The 25220-nt window shown below is 32.8% G+C and overlaps 4 protein-coding genes across 4 annotated transcripts; 3 read left to right on the top strand and 1 right to left on the bottom strand.

The window, feature by feature from the left end:
- Window positions 1-2691: 2691 nt before the first annotated feature.
- Bma-nhr-2.4 (Uncharacterized protein) lies at window positions 2692-6103 on the bottom strand (the record flags this gene model as incomplete). The annotated part of the gene is made up of 7 exons (XM_043079997.1): window positions 2692-2817; window positions 2881-3063; window positions 3225-3438; window positions 3527-3714; window positions 3848-4128; window positions 4312-4777; window positions 4901-6103. The coding sequence occupies 7 exons, from the start codon at window positions 6101-6103 to the stop codon at window positions 2692-2694; spliced, it is 2661 nt and encodes an 886-aa protein (XP_042935931.1).
- Window positions 6104-12777: 6674 nt separating this feature from the next.
- On the top strand, window positions 12778-15369 carry Bm17628 (Uncharacterized protein; the record flags this gene model as incomplete). The annotated part of the gene is made up of 2 exons (XM_043079996.1): window positions 12778-12877; window positions 13250-15369. 2 exons carry the CDS (start codon window positions 12778-12780, stop codon window positions 15367-15369), a joined length of 2220 nt encoding a protein of 739 aa, XP_042935930.1.
- A 1251-nt stretch (window positions 15370-16620) lies between these two features.
- Bm17627 (Uncharacterized protein) lies at window positions 16621-17601 on the top strand (the record flags this gene model as incomplete). Its single annotated transcript, XM_043079995.1, has 2 exons — window positions 16621-16939; window positions 17120-17601. The coding sequence occupies 2 exons, from the start codon at window positions 16621-16623 to the stop codon at window positions 17599-17601; spliced, it is 801 nt and encodes a 266-aa protein (XP_042935929.1).
- Window positions 17602-20281: 2680 nt separating this feature from the next.
- On the top strand, window positions 20282-21291 carry Bma-spd-1.1 (Uncharacterized protein; the record flags this gene model as incomplete). The annotated part of the gene is made up of 4 exons (XM_001897272.1): window positions 20282-20365; window positions 20576-20731; window positions 20915-21004; window positions 21187-21291. 4 exons carry the CDS (start codon window positions 20282-20284, stop codon window positions 21289-21291), a joined length of 435 nt encoding a protein of 144 aa, XP_001897307.1.
- Window positions 21292-25220: the final 3929 nt, after the last annotated feature.

Raw genomic sequence — 25220 nt, 5'->3', positions numbered from 1 at the left:
CATGAATACGTGTAATCCAGTCTTAGCTATGGATCGTTGCATTTCAATGTAGACGTAGCAATAAACACATACGATTTCGTCCTAGCCATAAATGCGTGTATCTAGATTTGGTCATTAAAATTAGATTAATGAATTTCAATTAAATTTAATTGACTTAAATGAAACGAAAAAAGTAATGAACAAATATAAATTTGAGAGGTTGATAAATATTAATAGTAGGCAGTGTGATCAATTTATTGCAAACAATTTTACGTAATACATATATAACGCTGAATAAATTGCATCTTTCAAATAATTAAAACTTTGTAGAATGTCAAATGTTCATGCTTTACAATGTTTTTTGAAATATTGAAGTCATTTCGATAAATCAACATTATGATAAGCGACAACATGATACAAATTGCTGATGCAACTAAATAATAAAAATTATATTTGCAGAAAGCTAACTATGTTTCTGTTAAAGTCTATGAAATGTTCTCTGAAGTTAGATTAACATGTAGTTATTTGATTTTGTTTAGTTATTACTTCACAACAACTTTTTGCAATGCATGCAAATTTTGTTGTCATTTATACTCCCAGCTTGCAATGAACACGAAAACTGACATTAGTAATCAAACATTTAAGAGAATTTTATTTAACTAGAAAAAAAAAAAAATTGACGAAATGACAAATTTGCGGCTTTGATGACAAAAATTAGGAGATTCTTCATTACACTGAAAGCATATTCTACCAGTTGTATTTATATTAACACAAGGGTGAAGTTTTGATGACATATTTCATTAAATTTAAAACAACAGATATGTTGAATAATCGAGGTTATTTGTTATGTTCTGAAAATTATAAAAAATGACTAAAGCACAATTACAATACTGAATGATTTCATCAAAGGGCATTTTAAATTACCGTATCTTTCGTTATGAAAAGTCGCAGATGTACTAAAATAAAAGTGTTTCTGAAATAATTTCAAATTAACGAATAGTAAAATAATTTCAATTAAATCCATTTTATTACTTTTCATTAAGCAACTGAAGCAACTGGAGAGGAAATAACTTGGTGAAGGAAACATTGAAGAAATAAATAGAAGAGGAACTGCAACTCAACAACAACCTTCAGTGTATCTTATGACTGACTACATAAGGTTGATGAGAGCAGCACCTGTGGTACCTGTAGGTGGAGTCTTGCGATTGGATTGTTTTCACCTCAGGTAGGTCATGGAGATCGATTTCTATCGAAGAGATATTTTTTATATTTCAAGTCCAGTCAACAAATCTCTAACAAACCTTAAAGATGAAATTCAGTAGCAACCATACGAATTTTGGTTATGCTCTGAAAAAATTCGATTTCTGTAGTTTTATTCAATAATACAGCAATAATAGTGTTTCTTTTTATTTCATTAAATTCAAAATATGCAACTTATTCAGCAACAGTAATTCGAATCGCTGTAAGATATTCCGGTGAATACGGTGCCTTGGAATCGCTCTTATGCAATAATTCGTAGGTAGTAGTCAAATGCGTTAAAATTCAAAATAGGAATAAGAATTCAAAATTATTTGCTTTTGAAAAGGTAATATACCACAGTAAAGGCAGGATATTAAATTCAAGTAAATTAATGAGCATAGTAGTATTTTATGGAATTTAACGGCTTTCATCTATTTCACATAAAAATAAATTTCTCATTAGCCGTGTAGAATATTCAAGTCAAATGTATTTAGTGCAAATAATATCGCTTACTGTACAGAAATAACAATTTCTGTCCAATTTCAAACATCAATAGCAACATTTTTGTTTTAATTCGGCCTTCAACGACATTTTTGCAAAATGTTATGAACTTCCGTTGCTTCAAACATTTCCAATGAATTCGTTTTTTTTTTTTTTTTTTTTTTTTTTTTGTTTTTAATTATCAATCGATTATTTCAAAGTTAACATTAATTTATTTATCTTTAAAAGACTTTTTCAGTCTACGTTATAATTTCATTGATAAAATTAAATCATTTGTCAATTCAGTTCAAATAACAATAGCATCGATTTTCAATTTGTACTAATCCTTCTCAGTCCTTATGTATGTTAAATATTAGAATAAGCAAATAGAAATTACATAATTCTAATATTATAAATAAGGCTAATAAATCATCACAACATTTATCACAGACCAAAAAAAAAAAAAGTAAAATGAAATAAAAGGGGAAGAGATTATGTGAAATTAAAAATTACATAAAATAAGAAACTCTGTCAAAATTAAAACACATTTAAAATAGAATAAGAAAGTCTATTAAAATTAAAATACATATAAAAATTGATACTTAATACTTAAAATAAGGCTAATATTATGCTATAATTATTGTCTATGGACAACACTTAAAATATGCAAACATACACCCAATCACATACAATAAGCAAGTAGATACTTAATACTTCAAATAAGTCTAATATTATTTAATTATTGTCTACGAACAAATTGATATATATTTTTCAATTACAAACAATGCCTTCCATCATACTTCAACGTTTGCTACCGTACTGATTAAATATTAGTAAGTACATTAGCTTTATTCAAATTCAATACTTCAATCACAAGGAATGTAGGGCAATGTAATCAATCTAAGATATGATTAGTAAAATAACTGCCTGAAATAGTAGTAAAATAGAACAAAATATTTCGTCCAAATAACTTTGGATCGCTTAGATATTTAGTTAAGTATTAGTCTGCATTAACATCAACGCCGTTACACTCATGATGCATTTGCAAATAATTTCGTTTACTGCTTCGCAAAAACCTGTCAAATGAATTCGAAGGCAGTTACACAACTTGGCACCAATCTGTAAACAATAATCGAAATTTATCTTACATAAGCCAAACTTCAAAAAGAAATAAAATCTTACATTTTGAATTTTCTCATTATCAACCATTCCAATGCAATTTTGCAATGCACAAAATGCTGTCAGAATTGCCATCTCTTCCTCCTTAACTTCAAATCCCAATCCATTCAAGCACTGAGCTAATGCTTCGCTTTTAACGCTCACAATCGCTTCGTAGTTTTCGGTTGTGAAAAAAGTGCGCAAAGTCTACAAAAAGAAAATAAAATATGTATATCAAACTTCTCATCAGTCTATATAAATTTGTTAGTGGTAGGTTTTGGAAAATTTATTCAGTGAATTAGTTTCCAAATAGAAGTGGAAATTTTCAAAATTATCAAACATGAGAAGCGAAAAGAGCGAGAATTTACCAGCGCTGCATAAACGCAATTTTCAATGACTTTTTCCCGATCTTTCCCATTAATTTCATTCATCATCGGGATATTATTCAGAAATATATGGATCCTTTCTACAGCTTCGCTTCGGTTATCGATGACTAACCCCGTTGGGAATGCTTCACGATAGGCACTAACAACAATAGCTTTTAACTTTTTCATTTCTTCGATCTCCTCCATTTCTTTGTCTCTAAAAATTATGAGATATTTTCTCAACTAAAATATTTGTCGTGTAATAAAATATCATCTATTCTATGATATGTGACATTAACATTTACCTGTTTTCATCTTTTTTCCGTCGTCGATTGCGATCCAAACGTACCGATTCTTGACGCATGCCTAACTGAAGGCATTTTTTAAATCGACAACTTTGACATCTATTCCGATTTTTCTGATCTATTATACAATTGCCTTGTTTGTAGCATATATATTCTATTTTCTTCTGGATAGTTCTTCGGAAGAAACCCTAAAATTTCATCATTTTGAGCTGAAATATTTGATGGCATCAATTAGTTATATCATTCCGGAATATTTCCCATCAATTTCAAGTAAGTGAGGATAAGCTTATAGGCATGTCTTAAACGCCTTAAAATTTATACTTTGCATCCTTCACAGCTTGGTACACTGTAATGATTCCCTGAAGCTTTATCACCACATATTGCGCATAAATTATTGTCTTCTTCTTGATTTGGATTCATTGAAACTAATGGTTGCCTTGGTATACCAAAGCAATTGTAGATTGTAGGCGGCATTGCTCGTCCATCTGATGCGATCAATAATCCATTGCTTGTTATGGCATATCCTGGGAGACTTTTGAAAGGTGTACGAACATTTGAAGGTCCCGTTGTTTGTACCATTTGATTTATGCAATTTTGTATAGCTAAAACTATTCTTGAAATTAAAACCAAAAAATTAGTATTAATAATAATTTTTTACTATTAATATAATATATATATCAATACCAACTGTTTGACAACCTTCACTGATAAACTTTTGAGAGATATCAAATATCTGCTTTCTCTTCTCTTGCAATTTTATCAATGAATATGAAAATTAAACGTACTTTGTTGTGGCACCGTATATGGTAGTACCGATAAATTTGTTGTTCCCTTCGGATTTGCTGTTCTCGGTTGGTTTTGTGTCATAGCTGTTGCTTCTGCTATATGCTTTAACGCATCTATTTCGTCTTTTCCTTCGTTATTTCCTACCAGAATGCTGCTTACAGTAAATGAATTGGACCAAGATGGTTTATCAAATGATATTTGCTCCCGTTTATCGGTCACATTTGCGCTCATTGAAATTCCGGAATCTAAATGCGACTGTGATGATGTACTCGCTAAATTATCACTGTCATTCCTTGATGTATTATCATGCACTAGAAGAGTTGTTTCTGAAATAAATCTCTCTGATGGAATGAGTGGTATATGAACGGCAGCAGATGAATGATCCGTTTCTATCCCGTATTTTGGATTCGTCTTATTAAAACATTCTTGGATTGTTCGTAATGGTGTTATTATTGGTTGATTAATCTGAAAAAAAAAAAAAAAAAAAAATCTTTCTTATGATTCTTAAATTATAAGACAATGACAGCAACAATATTAACAATAACGCCTATTTTAATGTTGTTACTTCTAAAGTGAATAAATTGCTACCGTTTCAGTGGTGTTGTTTTTATTGCTTTCATCCATTTCCATTTCATTTTGTTGCTGTTCGAAATTATTTTCCGCCGATACCGCACAATACGGATGCGGTGACAGGATAGGTAATATTTCAACTGTTGTTTTATTTGATGAATCACTTTCGGAACCAGAAGGAGTAGTGTCCGTATTAGACACATTATCTGCTGCATGTCGGGTTTTCACCATCGGTTCAGAGAGTGTGCAATTGAATAGGCAAGGTCGTTTCTGCTTAAACAATTGCTGTTGATCAAAGTTATCACTATTAATAATTGTATCAGAGTGTGAAAATGAAACCTCGTTGCCAGGTGTTAAATATGTTGGATGATGATGATGATGATGATGATCCTTCTTTTCATTTTCGTTTTTTTGTTGTTGTCGATGATTCTGCATCGATTCCTTCTGTTGATCGTATTTCTGAACCATTGAAAAGACCGCTTGCGGTAACGGTGGTAGTGGCATATTTTCGGCTGCCGCTGCATTTCTCGCGTGTTCCATTAGATGTTCCGTCAAATTTGCATAGTGCATCGCCGCTTCATGCGCTATTTTGGCCTGTTGTTCAAATGATAGCAAATACTTGTACGACGGCTGATCGCTTAATAAAGGTGGTGGAATAAAAGATGATGTTGACGGTCCTGAATTATTGGCTGTAGCAATTGGAAGTAATGATGTGGGTCCGGTTGCCGAAGCAGTTGGAGTGATAGGAGCTACGCTGATCATAGTAGGAGGAATTGATGATGGATTTATCGTGCTGGATCGTTGTGGTGCTGGAAATGATTGTAGGAACCGATCAAATGCTGTCCCATTCGTATTCATACTCATTGAGTTATGTTGCCGAAGCGGATTTGGTAAAATTGCTGAGGTGGGATGAAGTCGAGGATCGTTATTAATGATATTGGCGTAAGGTGAAACGTTTGGTTGCAAAAGTGATGGATTGAATCGATCGGTTGAAAACAAAAAATTTCGATTGTCATTATTATTAGATGCGCAATTGCTCGTATTATTAATAAATGCAAAAGGACCACGGTTGTTAAGGATATTGAAAGTTGATGGAACAGAGTTGCTAACTGGTACAAATGCAGTTGTTGAGCAAATAGCAGTTGGGTCCGGAGTACAAAATGAACTCGAATTTCGCTCTTCTTTGTTCGGAGTTGTTCTTGAAATATGTCGTCGTGACATCTTTTCCTACCCAAAAATTAGCTCTGTGATTATATGAAGTGGAAATTTTTGGGAAAAAGTTGGTCGAAAAGCTGAATATTCTGAAGTGCAGCTCGGAATATCTCAACCGGGATTTTTCTTCGAAACCTCTTCGAAAATAGGATATACACCGGACAAAAATGAAGCAACTGCAGTTATTTGTGGAAAATGGCAGCAGCTAAGAGCACGGGTCGCTGCAAGTCATTGCACTGAACGATAAGAGGTGAGGTGATCTATCGAGGTGGCGGGGTTAGGTCGTGACGTAATATGATGTGATGGTGAACTTGACCTGAGGGTAGTAGGTAAATTATGAAAAAAATACCTGTAAACAACATAGATGCAGAGGGCATCCATTGCTAATATTCTCCAATATGAGGGACAAATGAACGATGGATATGTCCGAGGGAAAAGCAAATTTCCTTTTATTGAAAACAATTGTTCTTTGGATTGAAATATTTAAGGTATTGCACAAGTTGAACGAGTTCAAAAGTCAACTTGTCAATGTGTTAATTTTTAGAATATGTTGGCTTATGTTCATTCGGTTTGTTTTTCTTAGGTAAGTCTGTTTCTTAAGTAGCCACCACAAAAACCATTGAAAAACTTTTATTCATCAATTTAATGGATACTTATTCAAACTATACAAAAATATATTTTCAACAGATTATCTTCTAACGAAAAAAGATCTTTAGAGAAAACGGACAATATTTCAGTCAAGATGGAGAGAGAGGGAGAGGGAGAGTAAATTTCAGGTAGCTCAGAAGAGAGAACAGAAGCATCGGGTAGGAAGTGTTAGCTGACGCAACAATTATTATTTCTATTCTCTCTGAGTTGCACTGACTTTGCTTACCGTATTGCTGTGCAATAGTGGTGCAATGACCACTGGACAAATTTGACCTGATGTCCGACCATCTAACTAACTATAACGCCTTACCTCTCATTACAAGCAAATCCTCAACATCACACAAAAAATTGTTCAATGCCTTTCTTGATTCTTTTCTCTCTTTCTCTCTCTCTCTCCCCCATATTTTTCACAATGTTTAAATGTAGAAATTTTTTAAATACATGAATACAACACGATCTCGAGATTCACGGTAAACAATAGCAAACATTATCACTACCACTACCCAATATGCATATTCGATGGTTGAAATTGCAAAATGACAAGGTAACAATTCGCTCTTGAACAATATGATTTCTACTCCATGTTATTCCGATTTTAACTTCTTCTTTCTTGAAGTAAATTTTTGAGCCTAATTTCAAAATTCCACAAATAATTGCAGTGCTTCTTATTTCCTCTCTTCAGATCAGTGTGTTTGATATGTAAGCGAAAGAGATGTATGAGACAAATGTTGTTTACAGCTTAGGTCACAATGACGTCACCTCACTGTCATGTCATCAACAGGTAGACTTCCCGCCGATTCCATTCACATCTGCTTCTAAATAATTTGATAGTGAAAAAGATCTGCTAAGGTGAAGAGGAGAGTATGATGTCTTGTATTATAATGATGGTAAGGTACAAATGAACTTATGCAAAAGTGTATCGGAATGTGACATAAGTATTTAACGTTCTCGACCTATCCATTTTACCCTACATTCATTCCATCACACTTCTCACCTCACCAATTCTTTAATTTATCAGACATGAAAATTCCATAAGGATAAAATTTATTTTAGGAACATTTTGATCGATAAACATTTTACTACTTACTACTTCATCTGCATATCTATGCTTCAGATAAAGGAAAGTATCATTAACTGTCTCAGTCCTGCTAAATCGATAACAAAGTATCATTAACTGTCTCACAGTCCTGCTAAATCAATAATTATTTCTCTGTGAATCCTTCCAGTGCTTCTTTTAACTTTTTTCTCCAGCAAAAGAGTATACAAAAGACAAACAACTTCAGAGGGATAGTATAACGCAAGAATTCATTAATGAGTGAAAAAACAAACTTCTTCCTTTTTCGATGTATTCTGAACTACAACTTAAAATAAAATTAGATCAATTATATTCATTTAAAGCTTACTTAAATCTTGAATCAAAAGGACTATGGAAGAAATCATTTGCGGAGAAAACATAAAATCAAAAACTGTATTACAAATTTTGTAAAAAAAGAAGCCTTCAGCATGCCTTATTCTACATGTGAAATAACTCTTTGTAATATTTGTCCGTCTGCTGTGCTACATTAGCAAAAATGCATAATAAACTTAATATTAATTACGATTAGCAGTGAAAAACAATTAATCAACATCAATATTTCAAATAAAAGACATATTTTAAAATAAAATAAATAAATTACCTATTTAACAATATTATAACATTTCCATATGTCATCAGAATTTTAGGAAGACGTAAACAGTATACGTACAATATTCCATTACGTATAATCTTCAAAACAAATGTTGAACTATAGAACTTCATTGTGCTACATCAAATCCTTATTTACTTTATTCGTTTTTTTGCAAAATCTCCATAACCAAAACCATCATTCTAGAAAATTATTAAATTTTCTCTTCCTGCAAGTCATTGCACTGAACGATAAGAGGTGAGGTGATCTATCGAGGTTGTATCACACCTTGTATCACACCAATTTGTACTAAATGAAGGCAAAACGATAAATTAAAAATATATTTTTAATGAGTATAAAAGATAAAGCTTACTATCTTCAACTTTGCAATAATAACATAGCACACGTCTACTCTATCGAGACGAGCATCAACTTTATTTATCGATGACAAACAAATATCTGATCAATCAATGAGCAAATAATTGACGAACTTTTATTAGCTTTGATGAAAACATCAAAAGATAATATCTATTTGATAATTTTATGCATTATTTAGAGCTCCTTACAACGATACTTCTGACAAACATCTATGAATGATTAGCCGATGAGCCTTAAATGAAGTTGAAAATTATTACAATTTAAAAATGGAAAGAAAAGAAAAGAGAAGGATTCTTTCAATTATTATTTATCTTTTATTTTGTAATACCATGATCATTACACTACTCTGAACTCTTATTTTCATTTTAAAATTGGACTACATTAAGTTTTATTCATTAGTGATCTCATTATTAGTTAAAATCCCATATATAGTCTATCATGCTTTCATTAACAACTAAGTATAAAATGAACGACCAACACTTATAAATTTTTCACACCTGTATTAGCAATCAGAATTTTTGCATTTCGAAATTCAACGCCTCAAGTAATTCAAATGTCCTTTGTAAAAATATTCCCCGAATATTGATCAATACGATTAGCTTTTAAATCATTTGGTAATACTGTCAAATATCACTCCGAAACTGTGTTTGTCATAAACCATACTGATCATAAATCAACGCTATCCAACATCTTTACAACCAGAATTCCGTCATTCTGAAAAATCTAATTGGAAAGCTATTTGCTATTCACTCTTCCTTTGAAACCAACTACCTCATCTTTCCCTCTCTCTCTCTCTCTCCCTCTTTCTCTTTCTTTCTCTCTCCCTCTCTACATATATATATATACATTCTTCGTCAATATCAGTGTTGGAGAAGCTTTCATGCTCATATAACATTTCTGGTAATGGCATTTGTTGTCGGTATAGTTGGTTCCCATGCCAAACAAATCTCAGTGAAAAGATCAGACAAAGCATGTCAGTCAACTGGATTGTTAGCCTGTCCGCAATGATCCGGAGAGAATGCTATTCTAAACTTGAATCCGGATAGATGGTGATATAGTTTTCTAAGACTATCCATCTCAGGGATACTTTAATTAAATCTACGTTCTGAAGGCTTCGTTGTCATCGTTTAAGTTTGTTTCAGGAATTGGTTCTATGATTTTAAAACTCAGTTCTCTTGAAATTAGTTAATTTGCCAACAGTTTATTACTTTTTCTATAACATCTCCTCCTATAATTTCATTATTATACAGAAAGCAATAAAGCAAAAAAAAAAAAAAAAAAAACTTATTCTCTTCATGTACACCAAGTATACACACCAAACTTTGCATGCTATGTACACCAAACTTTGCATGCTGACGCAGCGGATATTCTACATATCGATCAAACGAGATTTCATCCCAAAAACTTTCTGCAAATAATAAAATATAATTTCTTTCTTGGTAATTTCAGCGACAGAGTGGGAAAAACTGTGATGTTTGGAGTATTAGAAAAACCGAATATGTCTCAACAAAATTGATTAATCCGTACCACTAAGATTGCCTTAATTGAATATCCTTTACAAATTTTAAAAATATAAAACCATAAATATTCCACATATATGTGCATTGTTTGCAATGCTACAGTTGTTAACAAAGTATATGCATTGCTTAATATGTTGAAAAGTGTTCCTTCGTTTTAAATGAAAGTTTAACTGTTACTGTGCAAAGAGTAAAGATCACCTGAAATACAGCTCTACTCACTGTAATCATGCGCTTATTGCAAGCCGCCAATGTCCAGTATATAAGAATTTCAACCCATTGTCCAAGTGTTTGAGGATCGCAAACTACAAAGTTATTATAACAACTTTTATTCTCAACTGCAAGTCACAACCAAGGAAAGTTCAAAGGTTCTTAATAGCACTTACAATTTCTCGACATGGAAAGGAGTACTAGTTTAATATGAGCTGCAAACATTTGAACATATCATATCATCGTGAAATTATTTACCATATACTTATTAACCTATCATGCTAACACACTGAAATATGGTACCAAAGCATTACTATTGGCTAATGGTTGTTCCAATTTCGATTCTCTTCCTTAGAACTGATAGAGTCAGCTTCAAATTTCTGTCATAGTTTCTGGAAGTATTGATATTCTGGTAAAGCAACATTGCCTTCTAAGACACAGCAACAACAAAATTGAGTCATTTCAAAAAAATTTCAACAAGGCTTTTAAATTTTTTCACATTATTTTGTCAGCACATAATTTTAGTTATACTATAAATTTACTGATCAGTCTATTATATTATTAACTAATAAAACAAAAACTGCATACTTGTTTATTATATTACGGATTTGTTCTGGACTGTTACCATATTAGGTTGAATGTGATATACGTCCCAAATATGTAGAACGCAGTTTTAAGTTCTTTCTACAAATGTTATTGGATGCTGATTGAACGGTCTCTGTGCATTTAGCTATATTGAACAATTACTGCTTGAAGTAGGAAAATGATAAGTTAGCAGGTGGGAAAATGTTATAGAATTGCAATTCTTTGTTGTTGAACTTTAATTTATTTATCGTTTATTATTACGAAGAAAATTCTTTAAGCTCAATGCAAATAAGGCAGGAAAAGGTGCATTTAGTAATTATATTTCATAGTCCAGTAACTAATATAAAGCATTCCTATACAGTATTGTGAATAGATAGAATCGACAATTGATGTGTGAATTTGCTTTTTTAAGGTAATTTGAGGATAATGTTGGATTAAAAAGTAATCACCTCGAAAGAAAGAGTTAAGAAGGATAAAGTAATGGATCTGTTCAATAGCTCTATTTCACTTTCCAGTCAAGCCAAAATAAATTGTAAATTTTGAAGTCCATTTTTTGAATCTAAGATCATCATTCATCCTCCAGACATGCGGTTGAACTCTAAATGCTTCAGCATCAACTTATGCCAGATTATTCAAAAGAAATATGGACTTTGTACGTCATGTCCACATCAACGCATTATTTTGTCTACGCTATTTTAATCAATTTTTTATTTGTAAGCTGTTTTTAATTGTTGAATTTGCATAAATCGACTTTTTAAGACAATTTTATGCATTGATTTACTTTCTGGCAATAATTGCAATAGAGAAACGTTTGTCACTACTACTGAGCAAGTGCTTAATCAATTCTGCAATATTGCTTACTTTAATAGCAACCATATTAAATGTGTAAAAATGACAGAAGCAGAAGAATCAAATGCATTTTTTTGGTATTATCCTAAAGAGAACTAAAAGTGAAATACGAAAATTTGCATATTACATGGAAAGGGTTGTTTCAATTTGGCTATCCTACATTCATTCATTGCTGCAATTTTCCTTAAATTATTTTCAACAGATTTCTCTCCAGGAGAATTCCTCATATTTTATCTCCAACTGAACCTAATCTATTGCTTTTTTCAACATCTGTCACCACAGATTGTTTAGAATGACACTAAAGGAAGAGTTTTATGCGCTTCCTGAATTGTCGCGAATTATAATTTCGCGAAAACTTCTAGCCAATTTCATAATATCATAAATCATCTCTCTTTTTTAAATTGTAAACAATCTTACGGTCTTCATACATGTCATTTTAATCTCCTTTTTGTAAACACCTCTAATTCTTCACACATGAAATTTTATGCAAATTAGAAATTAGCTTTCATTTTAATATCTTCTTTGTAAACACTTTAAATTCTTCACAAATGTGATTTTATCTTAGACACGCCCAATCCTCACTCATATAAATTCAATTCTAATAAACAAAACGATTCATTGTCATTATTGTCGACTACGATTCTGTTAACCAATCGCAATTTCTCCAGTCTTCTTTTTTGTTATAAATTCTCTTTTTTTATTGCTCAGTTTATTAATAATACGTTTTCGGAAAATAAAGGTTTATTAATCTTCCTACTGTATTGCAACTATTCGAATATCAACCAGGCAAACCTTTCACGACAAATATTTATTGGTGCCACGAGCCGGGGAAATGTCTAGCAGCATTATTGCGAGCTTTGAACTGGCAAAGGAAAGGTTGGTCAATCTTCTTAAAGAAATAAATCAACTGGAGATCAAATCTCCAGAACCAAGTATGACAATAGAAGAAAAAGAAGATTTTTATCTTCGAAGATAAACTTTGAAGAATCCAATTATGCGTACGCTTGAATCTATTAATGATAAATGGTTCACATATGCTCAACAAATCGTCACAATGAAAAGAAGAGAAGAAGAGGAGGAAAAATACAAAGCAGTAACAAAAAGTGACCAAGGAATATTTCAATTATTGCACGAAGGAAAGGAAGCGGTAATAACACTAACAATGCACATGGATGAAGTCGACCAAAACCTAAAACAACTCTCAAAGGAGTTGACAAACAAATAAGCAAAAGAAAAGGTAAAATTTACTCCTTCTTCAAATGTTAATGTAAATCTTCCTCATTTATCGCTCCCTACTTTCGAAGGAGACCCTAGACAATGGCAACAATTTTGGAGCAGTTTTAACGCAGCAGTCCACAAGCAAGCAATTCCAGAAATACAAAAACTGAATTACTTGTACTCATGTCTCAAAGGAAAAGCTCTACAAGCAATATCTGGATATGATATAGCTCCAGAGAATTATGAAGTCATCAGAAAACTGCTCAATGAAAAATATGGCGATCACTCAATAGTAACAACATTACTATACAACGAACTCCAATCAATTAAACGAAATGAAAGAGAATGGATTGGAACAATTGAAAATATAGAACGAGTACTGCGCCAGTTAGAAGCTCTAGGAGAAAGCCTTGAGCATTCAAATATTGAAATCTTGATCGAGAGCAAGTTGCCATTATGGATATTAAATAAAATATATAAACATAAGAAGAAGGACATGCCTTGGTCAATTCTCAAACTAAGAAACTTTTTAACAAGTTTAGTTAATGTGAATGAACAGATTAAAAACTGTCAACATTCACTCACTCAACTCAATATTAAATCTACAACTACCAAACAGGAACAAAAACAACGATACAATCCCGGAGGAACTTCAGCACTGTCGACAATAAAGGATAATCAAAATACTTCAAAAACTACAACAACAAAAAGACGACCATGTGTATTCTGCAATCAAGATCATTGGGACAGCGATTGCGTGAACTACACGACTCTCAATGCTCGACTTAGTCGTCTCAAAGTATTGAAGAAATGTACTATTTGTCTTAGAGACAGTCACAAAGGACAGAATTGTAATGTCAAAAAACAATGTTTTTATTGCAAAAGCTTACATAATAGTGCTTTATGTAATAAAAGGAATTCACTTTCTTTAAACAATACAATGTCTCAAAGAAATGAAGAGCATGAAAGAATTGGACCTTCGAAACGAAAGGACTGTTCAACTTCTCTCTACAACTCCACATTAACAACTCGATCCAAACAGACAAAGGAAACTTTACTTTTATGTAAGGAGATAAAGGTTTTTAATCCATCACAACCTCAACTACAACAAAATGCCCTTGCCTTATTTGATATTGGATCACAACTCTCCTTCATCTCCAAAAAATTATTACGTCAATTAAAGTTAACCGAAACAGAAACTCAAATTATGAGAATAGCTCCATTTGGTATGAAAGAACCGAAATCATGTCCCACTGCTCGCATACAACTAAATGTGCTAACTACCGAAAGCGAAATCATACAACTACAAGCAAATATAATTGATTACCTAACAAACGAATTGCAGGTAGTGGAGACATCAAATGAATTTCAAATTCAAAATTTAACAAATTATTGGAAAAAACCTGACGTATTGATTGGAGCTGACTATTTTTTCAAATTTATTAGTCTACGAGAAATCAGGAAATTGAAATCAGGGCACATGTTGGTTCAATCAAAAGTTGGTCCAATGATTGCTGGAAGTGGAGATATTAAGAAACTTTGCAAGAACGAATTATATCCTAAAGAAATAGTATATTCTACAAACGTCAATATTAACACTGAGCTAGAAAAATTTTGGAAATTAGAGACGATTGGTATCCAAGAATCACCTCGAGATGATGATGATGATCAAGCTTTAAAGCATTTCAAACGGACCATCATCAAGCAGGGTGGAAGATATCAGGTTTGTTGGCCTTGGAAAGACTCCAAACAAAAATTAAGCAATAATTATGGATTATGTCTGGGACGATTGAAGAATTTGATCAACCGCCTACAACATAATTCAAATCTCCATTCATATCATCAAATACTTATGGATCAACTACATTCAGAAAATCATGGTAGTGAATTGGCATGGGAGATAAGAAAGAACTTATACGTAGAAAACGTTATTATATCAGCTAATGGAACAGAAGAGGCCTTATATAAATATGAAAGAACGGAAGAAATTTTTGGTGAAGCATCGATGAACATAAAAGAATTTCTTTCAAATGACGAAGAATTTAACAAAAGAATAGCTGAATGCGACCTAAGCCAAACAAACCAGGAAAATTTTCTTGGTCTTAAATGGAACCATGAACGAGATATTATCCGTGACACTGAAACCATGGATAGGAAAAAGTTTAACAAAGAGGATTATCTTACAATTCATAGCCTCTCAATATAATCCATTGGGTTTTTCTCGTTCCTATAATGATCAAACTTAAATTATTCATACAACATTTATGGAAGGAAAATATTCCTTGGGACCAATCTTTAAACAAACAGGACGAGCAAAAAAATTTTTTCTTTGATCAAAGAATGGCCAACAAATATAATAGAGCTGCCAAGATTTGTAATGGAAACTTCAAAATTAACAGAATTCCATATATTCTCTGACGCTTCGAAAGTTGCCTATTCTGCAGCTGTTTATATTCTCAATCATGAATATCAAAACACATATTCGAATTCATTCTTGATTTATGCTAAATCTCGAATTGCTCCAATTAAAGGTATGTCAATTCCTAGACTTAAACTATTATCAGTACTAATTGAGTAAGAGCAAGTAATTCGTACTGAAACAATTAAATCTTGAAAATAATCAAGTTACTTTGTGGACAGATTCAAAATGTGTTCTTTACTGGATCCAGAATTATACAAAGCTGCTTCCCAAATTTGTACAAAATCGCATCGAAGAAATAAGGAAATCTAACTTCGAATTAAAATACATACCAAGTGATCAAAATCCAGCAGATATAGCCCCCAAAGGAGTATCACCACTTAAACTCCAATACTGTAAACAATGGTGGAAACCTCGATGTTGGAACTCAAGAAATCTGAATGGCCAAAGTGTAAACTTCATTGTTCAGGAAACGATGAATTTGCAGAAGCTAGTGTTTTGAACTTGACAAAGATAACTCAAACTTTTAAAAAGGGTACAATTTATTGACGAATGTCGCTTCAGCAGTTGGACAAAACTAATTCGAGTAACTGCTTGGACTCTTCGATTTATCAAACAAACCTGCAAAAGAAAATTAGTGTGACCAAAACCATTATCTGTAAAAAAGAGATATATGACTAAAATTGATTACGACATAGCGGAAAACATGCTGATCAAACAAGCTCAATCACAAATGTTAACAGAGGACGACAAGGAAAAATGGAATCTATATCAAGATGAAGGTGATAACTTATGGAAGTTAAGGAGCCGACTGGAAAATTCAGAATTAACGGACGAAAGCAAATATCCTTTATATTTACCAAATCACCGATCTTATTATTTTACACAAGCATAATGAATTATATCACGAAGGAATCGCACATACGTTATCTAAATTAAGACGGAAATTTTGGATACCGAAAGGAAGAGCTGCAGTAAAACGAATCATAAACTTATGCTGTTATTGCATACAAAGCTAAACCGTTCAAACTGCCAGCGATGCCAAGTTTACCAGAAACACGAGTAAAACGATCCAGAACCTTCGAACAAGTCGGTTTAGATTATATGGGTCCTCTTTCAGTCAAATCTATTACTGGTCTAGTCAAAAGATGGATAGCACTTTTTATGTCCTTCACTACTAGAGCGGTGCATCTAGAAATGGCAGGAAATTTATCTGCCGAGAATTTTTTACATGTTTTGAGAAGATTTATCGCTCGACGTGAATATCCAAAATTAATATTAAGCGATAATGCAAACCAATTTCAACTGATATTCAAAACCATTATGGAAGAAAACGCTAATTTTTTGGCGACAAAGGGTATGGTATGGAAAAATAATATACCAAGAGCACCATGGGTGGTGGTGTATATGAAAGACTTATAGGACTCACTTGCATTAAGAAGAGTAATAGAAAGAAAACTTTTAAAGAAAGGAGAATTAATAACATTAATAGTTGAGATAGAAGGAATCCTTAATACTCGTCCATTAACTTATGTAGGCTTTGGCGACTACGGAATCATTCGCCCAATTGATTTTATATCACCTATGGCCTCATTAGATCTACCAATAAATTACGATAGTGATCAAGACGAATATACTTCTTATACAATAAAGACTAAAGATAAACCAGTCAAGTATTGGACCAGCACTCTTTCCACATTAGATGTCTTTTGGAAGTTGTGGAAAGAAGAATACCTTATAAGTCTTAGAGAACGTACACAAAGAGAATTAACATCACCTAGAATAGTGGAGAAAAGAATACTACATGAAAATGAGATAGTATTATTAAATGAACCAAAAGTACCTCGTGGTGTATGGAAATTAGCAAGGGATGGAAAAATAAGAAGAGCAACAATACAATTACCAAATGGAAAACAAATTGATCGATCAATCAATATGCTTTATCATATGGAAATAGATGCTACTAAAGATAGAGAAGAAAATGTGGACGATGAACCGGAAGAACCCATTGCTCAATGAACCAGAAGTACTAAAAAAAAAAATCACTACTGTCGATGCAGAAGATAAGTCTTATCTTTTGATAAAAACTTTATCATTGATAACAATGATGTCGTTAATACCAAGACAGGTATTAGCTAACAACAGCTGTAATTGGTTTTCTGGAGTACCCTTTAATATTCCTAAAAAATAGAATTGTGAAGAAATTATTAACAAAAATGCTACATATCACAAAGTGGATGTGTACACGCACCCATGTAAGAATACCAGCTATAAAATGTAGTAACATTACACGGACGGTATGTACTAAAGCTTTTCTTAGAATATCACTATCAGTAGTATCAGACCATACGTCTACTACTGCAACTTCCTCACAATTCTGCAGATATTTAAATGTTCGAAAACAAATGAATGGAATTAGACTAATTCAATCTTCTCCTAATCAATGGATAACAAATAAGGAAATACAATACTCCTATGGATGGATAGGAGTCAACTGTCAATCAACATCAAACTTCATATTAACCCAAGGAGAAATTCTCCTATACGATGGAAGAGAGTTTCTCTAACCTCGATGATATAAAAGATTGTTTGACACAAAAGGGTGAATGCATAACAAATACTAGCATTATCATATGGAATAGCAATGATACAACCAATCATGTTTGTATCGAAAAGATCGGAAGATTCAATGCTACAAAGTATAACAAACACTTCATCATCGAAGAGATACAAGCATCGCTTATAATTGATGAAAACCCCCATATATTAAATACCAAAAATTGTAGATTCACCTCTCCACTTTTAATGCAAGGTGATATAATTATTGAAGTAAACGTTGAAGATGACTCGAACTCTACTACAAAATTCAAACGAAGAGTAATAAACAAACTATTGATGATGGAAAAATCTCCGGACAAAAAGTTCGATCTTGAAAACTTTTCGATTCACTAAGACAAGAATTCATCCAACAACTCAAAGAAACGCAGCAAAGAAGTTGCCAAAACAGAAATAACTTATTACTTTTGATCAAATGGTTATCAATCAGCAATCCTACCCTTGCTGCGAAACTGATATTTCAAAGAAACGATGTGATAGCTAAAAGAATTAACGGAAATTTGATGGTGACTCCTTGCAAATCAGAACGACAACAATCGAAAATATCGAATTCAAAGGAGATTTAATAAGTGAGTTTGAAATTGAAAGAATTAACGCAGAATTAGAAATCCTGACTCAAATCCACGAAACAATAAGTTCAATATCACATCAAATGAAAGATGAATTCTTTTGGCAAGAAATTTCTGAAGAAGGAGAAAAAATTATTGAACAAATGAAAAGGGAATTTAACGAAATTGTTCTGCCGATAGAAGAAGAATTTGAAGACGTGATAACACATTGATTTTTATCTGCACAATTATCGTGACAATATTAACTATTTTAATTATTCTTAAATAGAAATTTAAATTAGTTCAATCCTTCTTTTGTAATACTCCAAAACGAAGTTCAAATCAAGCTACTATCATTACTCTCCCTATAGAATCACCACATACTCAATTCCTAACTAAGAAAGAAATCCCACCCATTAAACTCCATACATTTAGCTATATACCTCAAAATGACTCTCTCAAAATTACATTTTAAAACAATTTCTCTCCCCCTTTGGGAGTGTCGCGAATTATAATTTCGCGAAAACTTCTAACCAATTTCATAATATCATAAATCATCTCTCTTTTTTAAATTGTAAACAATCTTACAGTCTTCATACATGTCATTTTAATCTCCTTTTTGTAAACACCTCTAATTCTTCACACATGAAATTTTATGCAAATTAGAAATTAGCTTTCATTTTAATATCTTCTTTGTAAACACTTTAAATTCTTCACAAATGTGATTTTATCTTAGACACGCCCAATCCTCACTCATATAAATTCAATTCTAATAAACAAAACGATTCATTGTCATTATTGTCGACTACGATTCTGTTAACCAATCGCAATTTCTCCAGTCTTCTTTTTTGTTATAAATTCTCTTTTTTTATTGCTCAGTTTATTAATAATACGTTTTCGGAAAATAAAGGTTTATTAATCTTCCTACTGTATTGCAACTATTCGAATATCAACCAGACAAACCTTTCACGACATGAATTACTTCAAGTTTTATGTTTAAATGAATGAAATAAATAAGTCGAGGAAGTTTGTAATGTTTTCAAAATCTTCCTGAAACGTCACTCATCTGTTGTTATTGGTTCTTCGACGCTGAAATAGTGAGAGTTTTAAAAAGTGCCATTATCGTCTGCAACGGATGGTTATGAATATTCCATCCGTTGTGGAAGATTTCACAGAGTGAAAAGATTTGATTTGATTCCGAGTCGGAAAGAATCGTCAATATGTCCTCTGATTGGTTCGCACTTATCAGAAAATTTGCCAAGTCAGCTGCTAATGATTTATAAATGAGTTTTGGTATTCATCTCGGAATTGACAGAATTTCCGTCAGAATGTTAGATTCGAGTTAGTTTATCAAAATATTTAACATATACGTCTTTGCTTATTATTCTTTTTCAATATTTCTGATTTATACTCGCCAGTTTCACATTCTCTGAATTTAGCGACAGAAATTTATTGCGCATCGACTTCCAATCATACAAAACGAATTGAAAGAAGAGGTGGAAAAGTATGAGTCAACTCATGATAATCAAATTTTAATGGACGGCTTATCACCTTGCGAACATATCGAATCCATCATGGAAGAATATCGAATAAATAGGGAGCTTGAACGTAAACGAAAAGTTCGTGCTTTTGTTTGATTGTATGAATGTTTATGTTAGGAAAAAATTGTTTTAATCTTAGTTGCTTTATTTAAGATTATGTACAAAAAGATAGTTTTTGAATTATCAACCAGTGACTAATTTAATTGATAAATTTAATGAGTATTTGAAACACGTCTGTCTCTTCTTTGTATCTGTAATTACAATACAAAATATCATTTCATGTTATAGAAACAAGTGGAGGTATTCACGGGCAGCGTATCGAATATATCAAATATAGTTACTCCAAAGAAGCGTGGTGCTCCGCCAACCTTTGTTACTCCTTGCTCTTCAGCTAAAGTAGCGAAAGTAAAGCCACTTACACGATTTGATCAAACAACATCAAAGGTTTGTTTAGTTTTAGTATATTCTCCTTTTTTTTTTTTAGTACATTCACTTTTTGATTTTGTTCAATATTTTCCGTAAAAATATATGAATAATATGCATTTTCTCTTTTTTTTTCCTATAGTTACTGTGACGAGGCCATATTATCATTTTAGGATATATTCATAATTTCTTTTATTTATTTAGGCTCCAGACACACTATTATCACACATGAAATCTGTCTCAGCAAGTACAGCAAGCCTTCACTCGGTGATCACACCCGTACGGCCACCAACGGTAATATTTCTTTTCTTACTTTTCAATTTTTTAAAAATTTTTTTTTAATGTTCTGCTCAGCCGGTTTGGAATGTGTAACTGTTCGATCTCATTACTTCCAGGGGTTTGCAGGCAACAAGACAGATATTTCCCTTTTTATTCAAATTAAATTAGAAGATGTTTCAAAGAACAAAAATTTCCAGATTGGTCCAAAAACTTCGTCGCCATTGAGATCGGCCGACAAAGAAACAAGAAGACGCTTAAAAGGGTTTAATCTTCCACCGATATATAAGACACCGAAAAAGTAGGAAATATCGAATCGGTATGGCTAATGAATTGTTATGCTTTTGTTTACTGAATCAAATAATTGGAGTCACATTAAACTTATCACCGATATTTCGAGCCGTAGTAAATAGTTGGCGTCAAATCTCCAGTGAAGGATTTTTTCGATGTTTTGAACTTCAGTTTTATATTTCAATACTAATACTCGCCTTATCATATCCTTCTGTGCTTTTTACTTGGAATTAGAGATTGGAAGTCAACAAAGTCAACTTCTGATTTGATTCCGAGTTGTTATTTGGCCGAGAAACAATTCCACGCATCTTCAATATGTCATTTGCTTGCCATAAAATTCGGCCAATTTGACTGTTAGTAATTTTTAGGTGAGTCATGGTATCAGGTATTTTTCACCGCTTAGGCCATTGTAGTTCAAATTTCAGTATCTGCAATACTTTACCCGCTCTGAATTGGCGAAATTTCCGTCAATTCTTTGCGCTTTTCGTTTACATTATTACTATTTCCCCTGTAAATATTGTTTTTGAAAATAAAAAGTTACATTGAAAGGGATTGTTTTAATTAGAAAATTTCCGTGATACTGCAAATTTAAGCAAAATTTCTCTTCATATGTCACTTCATGCAAGAATTTTACCGTCTATTTATGCAAGTTGTTACTCATCTACCGATGATGACCTAATGCCATTTCCTTCCCAAATAGAAGTGCAACAAAACAGTGTAAATTCGGGCAAGGTCAAAGTTCAAAGCATAACAATAGTTCATAACTGATCCTAGTGTCGATCTCCTTGAACCTACTCATATATATTTATTACCAGTGTTAACCATGATTTTTGACCTTCGAGTATCGGTTAGATTGGTGATGTTGCATGACATAACGAAAGCGCAAGAGAGAGGGTGTGTGTGTTTTTTGCTCTCTTGCACGTCTCACTCACAGCTGTATGCAAGAAACATAGTTGATGGAAATGAAAGAAGGTGAGTCGAAGCTCGACGATCCTTCGTAGTTCGTAGTGTGGGTATGATGATCCGGATTTTGCCGTAGTGGCATAACGTACGACGGAATGTGCGCTGGACCGGCTGACCCCACCACGTGATGTTTGATGTGTCGTTTTCTCGTGGATTGGACATTGTGAATTGGATTCAAGGGCTTCTAGGGAGGTGTATATGCTAAATGCGTACGATAACAGATTTAAGACATTAGTAATTCGTAGTTATGTTGAGTAATGGTTGGAATAAATGTAACATTTGGCATAATTGCAGTATGTATTGATGGTCGTCTAAATGTTATTTATGTCGGGAAAACTGGTAATATTTAGAAATAAATTTGCATAGATCAATAAGTTTAAAGATTTTCGTATTTTAAAAATTCCTTAGATAAACTTTTCAGTTTTATGTCTTCGTAAATAAGGATTCCATCCAATACTCATCTTCAAATTCTAGCTGAGCTTATTTGCATCGTTTAGTGATTTTTTTAGCGATACGTTGCCAGTTACAGTTTGTTAACAAAAAATATGTGTTGCCCTCAACTGAATTGTTGGTTTACCAATTTGACGGCTGATTTTGGATTTGGTTATTTGAAAGGTTATCAGTTCTTTTACTCATAAAATATGCCTTGTTACAACGCTTGCAATGTTTTACAACCAATGAATGAGCCGGGTATCAGCAAACTTCAAATTCGCTTACCGTCGCACGCTTATTCAATTCTGATCATTCAAATTCTAGTTTATTCTTCCGTTTTTTGTAAGTAAAACCTCTACGAAATTATCGATGCGTTGCCAGTATAAATTAATACTTGTGTAATGCCGAAAAAGGAAACAGTTTGTTTTTGTTTTATACTTCCAATTCTTGCGTTATACTAGTCCTTTGAAGTTATTTGTCTTTTGTATAAAAGTTAAGAGAAGCACTGGAAGGATCAGGCGATTCACAGAGAAATGATTATTGATTTAGCAGGACTGAGACAGTTAATATTTTAAGTTGTAGTTCAAAAAACATCGAAAAAGGAAGAAGTTTGTTTTTTCACTCATTAATGAATTCTTGCGTTATACTATCCCTCTGAAGTTGTTTGTCTTTTGTATACTCTTTTGCTGGAGAAAAAAGTTAAAAGAAGCACTGGAAGGATTCACAGAGAAATAATTATTGATTTAGCAGGACTGTGAGACAGTTAATGATACTTTGTTATCGATTTAGCAGGACTGAGACAGTTAATGATACTTTCCTTTATCTGAAGCATAGATATGCAGATGAAGTAGTAAGTAGTAAAATGTTTATCGATCAAAATGTTCCTAAAATAAATTTTATCCTTATGGAATTTTCATGTCTGATAAATTAAGGAATTGGTGAGGTGAGAAGTGTGATGGAATGAATGTAGGGTAAAGTGGATAGGTCGAGAACGTTAAATACTTATGTCACATTCCGATACACTTTTGCATAGGTTCATTTGTACCTTACCATCATTATAATACAAGACATCATACTCTCCTCTTCACCTTAGCAGATCTTTTTCACTATCAAATTATTTAGAAGCAGATGTGAATGGAATCGGCGGGAAGTCTACCTGTTGATGACATGACAGTGAGGTGACGTCATTGTGACCTAAGCTGTAAACAACATTTGTCTCATACATCTCTTTCGCTTACATATCAAACACACTGATCTGAAGAGAGGAAATAAGAAGCACTGCAATTATTTGTGGAATTTTGAAATTAGGCTCAAAAATTTACTTCAAGAAAGAAGAAGTTAAAATCGGAATAACATGGAGTAGAAATCATATTGTTCAAGAGCGAATTGTTACCTTGTCATTTTGCAATTTCAACCATCGAATATGCATATTGGGTAGTGGTAGTGATAATGTTTGCTATTGTTTACCGTGAATCTCGAGATCGTGTTGTATTCATGTATTTAAAAAATTTCTACATTTAAACATTGTGAAAAATATGGGGGAGAGAGAGAGAGAAAGAGAGAAAAGAATCAAGAAAGGCATTGAACAATTTTTTGTGTGATGTTGAGGATTTGCTTGTAATGAGAGGTAAGGCGTTATAGTTAGTTAGATGGTCGGACATCAGGTCAAATTTGTCCAGTGGTCATTGCACCACTATTGCACAGCAATACGGTAAGCAAAGTCAGTGCAACTCAGAGAGAATAGAAATAATAATTGTTGCGTCAGCTAACACTTCCTACCCGATGCTTCTGTTCTCTCTTCTGAGCTACCTGAAATTTACTCTCCCTCTCCCTCTCTCTCCATCTTGACTGAAATATTGTCCGTTTTCTCTAAAGATCTTTTTTCGTTAGAAGATAATCTGTTGAAAATATATTTTTGTATAGTTTGAATAAGTATCCATTAAATTGATGAATAAAAGTTTTTCAATGGTTTTTGTGGTGGCTACTTAAGAAACAGACTTACCTACGAAAAACAAACCGAATGAACATAAGCCAACATATTCTAAAAATTAACACATTGACAAGTTGACTTTTGAACTCGTTCAACTTGTGCAATACCTTAAATATTTCAATCCAAAGAACAATTGTTTTCAATAAAAGGAAATTTGCTTTTCCCTCGGACATATCCATCGTTCATTTGTCCCTCATATTGGAGAATATTAGCAATGGATGCCCTCTGCATCTATGTTGTTTACAGGTATTTTTTTCATAATTTACCTACTACCCTCAGGTCAAGTTCACCATCACATCATATTACGTCACGACCTAACCCCGCCACCTCGATAGATCACCTCACCTCTTATCGTTCAGTGCAATGACTTGCAGCGACCCGTGCTCTTAGCTGCTGCCATTTTCCACAAATAACTGCAGTTGCTTCATTTTTGTCCGGTGTATATCCTATTTTCGAAGAGGTTTCGAAGAAAAATCCCGGTTGAGATATTCCGAGCTGCACTTCAGAATATTCAGCTTTTCGACCAACTTTTTCCCAAAAATTTCCACTTCATATAAT

Source organism: Brugia malayi, assembly GCF_000002995.4.
Source record: "Brugia malayi strain FR3 genome assembly, contig: Bm_v4_Chr3_scaffold_001, whole genome shotgun sequence".
Classification (NCBI taxonomy): domain Eukaryota; kingdom Metazoa; phylum Nematoda; class Chromadorea; order Rhabditida; family Onchocercidae; genus Brugia; species Brugia malayi.
This window is presented reverse-complemented; position numbering and strand designations above follow the sequence as displayed.